General features: G+C 53.1%; 1 protein-coding gene across 1 annotated transcript in view; it reads right to left on the reverse strand.

The window, feature by feature from the left end:
- Positions 1 to 1,937, reverse strand: part of LOC112952978 (protein misato homolog 1-like) — a 5,599-nt gene extending 3,662 nt beyond the window's left edge. The window contains exons 1-6 of the mRNA XM_026045958.1: positions 1,484 to 1,937; positions 1,310 to 1,390; positions 1,034 to 1,192; positions 830 to 889; positions 348 to 437; positions 16 to 133 (exon numbers count right to left, since the gene is read on the reverse strand). Coding sequence (XP_025901743.1) covers positions 16 to 133; positions 348 to 437; positions 830 to 889; positions 1,034 to 1,192; positions 1,310 to 1,390; positions 1,484 to 1,582 — 607 coding nt within the window. The 5' untranslated portion in view covers positions 1,583 to 1,937. The remainder of the gene's footprint in view (positions 1 to 15; positions 134 to 347; positions 438 to 829; positions 890 to 1,033; positions 1,193 to 1,309; positions 1,391 to 1,483) is intronic.
- Between the last annotated feature and the right edge of the window lie 2,471 nt (positions 1,938 to 4,408).

Here is a 4,408-nt window from a genome sequence, read left to right on the forward strand (position 1 = left end):
TGCCCGGGCGCCCACCTTGCTCGTGCTGGAGCCACCTGCGCTCCAGGTAGTACTCGTAGCAGCTCTCGAACTCCCGCGGGCTGTAGTTGGGCACGCGCACGGGCACCATGGGGTCCAGGGCATCGAAACCCTCCTGCGAAGGGAAGGGGGCTCTGGGGCAGGCGGCGGCGCCTGCGCAGCCCCACGGGTGCCAGGGCAGAGGCCCGAGCCCAGGCGGCCCAGAGGAGAAGCCTGGACGGTGCTTGGGGGCCGTGGAAGGCSGGCAAGCGGGTCACGGAGCAGGATTCCTCCTCCTTTTATTTCTGCTGCCCAGCCTGGCGGAGGGGAGGCGAGAGGGCGGCACTCACCTTTCCTAGCAGCTCGTGGGGCAGATACGCAGAGCTCGGCTTGAAGAGAGAGCCCGTCTGGCTCAGCGTGGTCACAATGGCCCCTCCGCTCTGCAACAAACCCATCAGAGAGCCGTTTAGCGACCAATGTGCTCTTTAGGAAGCACTGAAGGACCCTGAATGTCTGAGGCTCTCCCTTCAGCTCAGAGTTCCTTCAGGGCCAACGCCCCCAGGCAGTTTCTAAACTGGTAAAATCAATCAGGATTCCCCACCCCGACTCATGAAAAACAAAGGAGCGTTGCCTCTCAGTAACATAGACAAGAGCCCAGCCCCAGAACAGCTGCATCATCTTTATTCTCCTCTTCTCTGAAGAAAACAGTGCAGCTTTCACGCTTTGTCTCCTTTAAATGAGAAATACCCTCAGGTGTGTGACCACCCAGTGACACACTCAGGAGCTTGAAATGCTGAGAATGAGGCCCCTGAGGGTGCAGATGGGAACTCACCCAGTCATTCATCATCATCTTCCTCAGATTGTGCACAAGTGTCAGCTCCTCCGGAGAAACCTGATGAAAACAGGTTTGCTAAGAAGCCTATATGACTTTTTTTTCGCTATCGGTTTCCACCTGGGATATATACAGCCCTTTTCCCCTGCTTTAAATCACTTTGGAAACAGCCTTTCTGTGCACCACAGCGGATGAATTTCTTACGGGGCTTTTGTCTTCTTTCTTCAGCGTGGTCCTTCCCCAGAGCGCGTTGACTCCGTCCACTGCCACCAGCAGCCGGAAGGCGCCCAGGCGACACTGCTGCTTCAGCTCCTTCAACACCACCCCGACGGCGTCGCTGGCGTTCCTCACTCGCGCTAAACCCTTCAAACAGAAGAGGACATTGATGCCCTCCGCTTCCCAGGACGACATCTGTGAGGGCTTTAGAAGCAAAATTGTTCTTCGCTTGCATTTGTTCTGGGAGCATTTATTCTTCCTTACCTGCTCCACTACTTCCCCCAGTGGTCTGCCCTCCTCAGTGCTGTCCCGTTTGCCCCACACGTATTTTYGTTGCGTTTTTATCTGCAGTAGAAGAGGGTAAGAGAGGATAACGCATGCAGTTTCTGAAAAATGGTCTTAGCTACTAACCTAGACAGCCTGCTATCCTCTACAAACCTCTTTTAAGAAATGCTCATTTGTGATTTTGAAGTTCTTTAGCCAGAAAGAGGCTTGCAAAGGCTGATCAAGCCGTTCTTTCTTATAGGACGATTGCATAAGTTCCCTGCAGTTTTTCACCCAGAGATGAGCTGTAAGTTAAAAGCCAAAATCAATCACTTTGTTTAATAAAAGTCATTTGATAAGTTGGATGGCAGGGGAAGAGGTCTGTTCAGGTGTATCCTTATTCTGCTCTATTTTAAGGGCAGGATGAAAGAGCGAACGCCTGCATGTGAGTGCTGTTCTACTTTGTAGCTACGTTCTGGGTTATCTGGGGGCTCTGTGCTTCATAAGCCCCCTCCGTTTTGGAAAAGCAAGGCCAACCTGCCGTGCTCCACGCTCTGCCCTACGTCGTTCCCTGCATGCAGCAGCACGGGCTGGGTTAGCGCCGTGGGCAGCTGCTGCAGCAGCGAGGCTGCGTGTGGGTCGTTACCGTCRGGGATGTGCAGCACCAGCCAGCCTTGCCTCGCGCAGTAGTGAACCACGTGACACAGGGTCATCGTCTTCCCTGTTCCCCTCTCACCATCTTCAACAAGGCTGTCAAGGAAATAGACTTTTTCTCCCCCAAAATGCCCCACCGCAGAGAGCAGCATTACTTGACTGCCATTCTTTTCCAAAGAGCAAATCCAGAGGTGGTAGAGAGATGACTGGTTTTCCAGCAGGTGCTTTTAGCAGCGGCCCGAGGACACCACCTCCTGTGTCCAGCTCCCCCAGAGCTGTTAATCCCCCACCAGCTGGGCCCCAGAGAGACCCGCGTGGTGGAGCTGCCCCCTCGCCTCCCCTGAAGGCTAAACCGCAGTGCTCAGCATCACCTTCAGCTCTGTAAACTCTGCTCATATTTAGCTTACAATCTGCAGTCGACCGAGTGGTAAAAGATACAGATAACGTATCTGACTGCTGGGTTGGCAAAGTTGGAGCTTTTGAGGTAAGACAAGAGTTCCAGAGCTGGTTTTCGCACCATCAGGCAAGCCTCGTTGAAGGTCTTAACCTGAGAAAAGGAACAGAAGGTGAACAAGCAGCCCCGGCTTTAGAAGTTGAATTTTTTTGATGGCCAAAGGTGGAATTTTCTCCTCCTCCTGCTATTTTGGTCACATTGACCATGACTTCTAAGTTAGCAGCAAGAATCAGGAATAATCAACATTCTTGCAGCCTGTCAACTTCAGAATAATCATGTGTCTCTGTTTTTAACAGGAAAGCATCACAGATCCCTGATGGATCCAGTTCTCCCTACCCATGGGTCCAACTCCTACAGACCAGTTTGGACACGAAGTACCTGCTGCTGGAAAGGACTGGGAAGTCCGTGTGGAAACACGGCTTTCACCTCCTGAAGGGCGATGTTGTAGTGGCGACCCTCGTGGTGCTCTCCGTGGTTGGCCTGGCAAGGTAGAAGCAATTCTATCAGATAMCTTTTTTCTGAATAAGGAAAGTCCACGAGGAGTAGAGCTAACAGCAGCTCTGCTTGTGCACGGCCCCATTAGCCATGGATGGGAGCAGAAAAGCAGCACTCCAGAGACCATTTATATTCTCAGTTTCAYCACTGACCTGCTGCGTAACCTTGGGCAAATCCCTTTGCTTTTCTGCTCCCACCTCTGCACAGTGGGTCGGTGTCCTCACTCCAAGTCACTCTGAGTTTTGCTAATGGAGAGGTATGTAAAAGCCAGCTCTTATTAAAAATTTACTTTTCATCTGGCCTTCTTAATTCATTTTTAATAGGGCTTTCCCGTGCACCCGTCAGCAGAAACTCATGGGCAGCTGCTGAGGGGAGGCGGCAGAGACGTGGCCTGCGACGCGGCGTGTCCAAGCACCCCGGGCTGAGACATTAATAAGTGCAGTTGTCGCCAAAAACACCAGGCACGTGAAGCCGGAGCGCCCAAGTCAGTTGCTTGGCAACGTAAACTGTAGACACAGGATGGAGGAGACAATTCCTGCCATCTGGACTCTTCTGTGCCATCTATAGACCCTGCRATCACGTGGGTGAGATCATCTGCATGCTGCTGTTTCCATAGATACCCCAGAGGAATCAGTGCTGAAAGGCTCCAATTATGGAGGCAGCAGAAAAGCACCTCAAAGGCTTATTCCTTTCATTTATTCCACTTCATTTTGTGCTTGGGACACAGTATAGGGCTGCAATTACGATGCTGGAGAGCTGGGCTGCACTGAGGTCGTTGCAGGGGGTTTCTATCATCCCTTTGTAGGCAATTTAGGGAGGTTAGTGAGGGAAGAATACCGGGAGTGGAAATTAATAGTGTCTAATGACAAGCGAAGCCACATGCGAGCTTCTACATTGCACAATCTATTTCATCCTTGCAACGAGAGAGAGAATCACTGCTGGTTCCCAGGAGCTTTCAGGCAGAGGACCAGCCCTGCCTTGCTCAAACCCACGCAGGTGCCCTGCACAGCCCTGGCCTATTTTCCTTTTGCCTGGGGATCGCAGCCGAGATGCCCGTTCCTAGGCCTGGGTACCCCCTCCSCTCCTGATTCTTGGACACACACGATCCCGGGAAGCGCCCCCAGCTCTGGCACGTCCACAGGCAGGCCCAGCGAATTGGGCTACCCGAGGGTAAGGAACACGGCGGAGCTCACCGGGTCGCTTTCGGCGGTACGGAACACGGCGCTCGCYGCTTCTGCCGAGACGAGGACGTCCTGGCCGACAGCAGAACCCAGCCAGCCCTTGGCAGTGCTGCGGAGAGCGCGACCACGGTCCAGCTAGAGGGTGAGGGGGAGAGAAGGGCRAACTGGCGACCAGCTTCTTAGCGGTCAAAGATTACAGGGTAAAAATTTAGATTACATTTCATAAACCCCCTGCACGCGTGTTAGGATCGGGTCAAGGTAACGTGCAATGCAACGGCGAAGGCTCTGCAACTGGAACGCAGATGAATCCTGAGG

This window comes from Nothoprocta perdicaria, unplaced genomic scaffold, assembly GCF_003342845.1.
Source record: "Nothoprocta perdicaria isolate Ctin4 unplaced genomic scaffold, notPer1 scaffold_419, whole genome shotgun sequence".
Taxonomy (NCBI): Eukaryota; Metazoa; Chordata; class Aves; order Tinamiformes; family Tinamidae; genus Nothoprocta; species Nothoprocta perdicaria.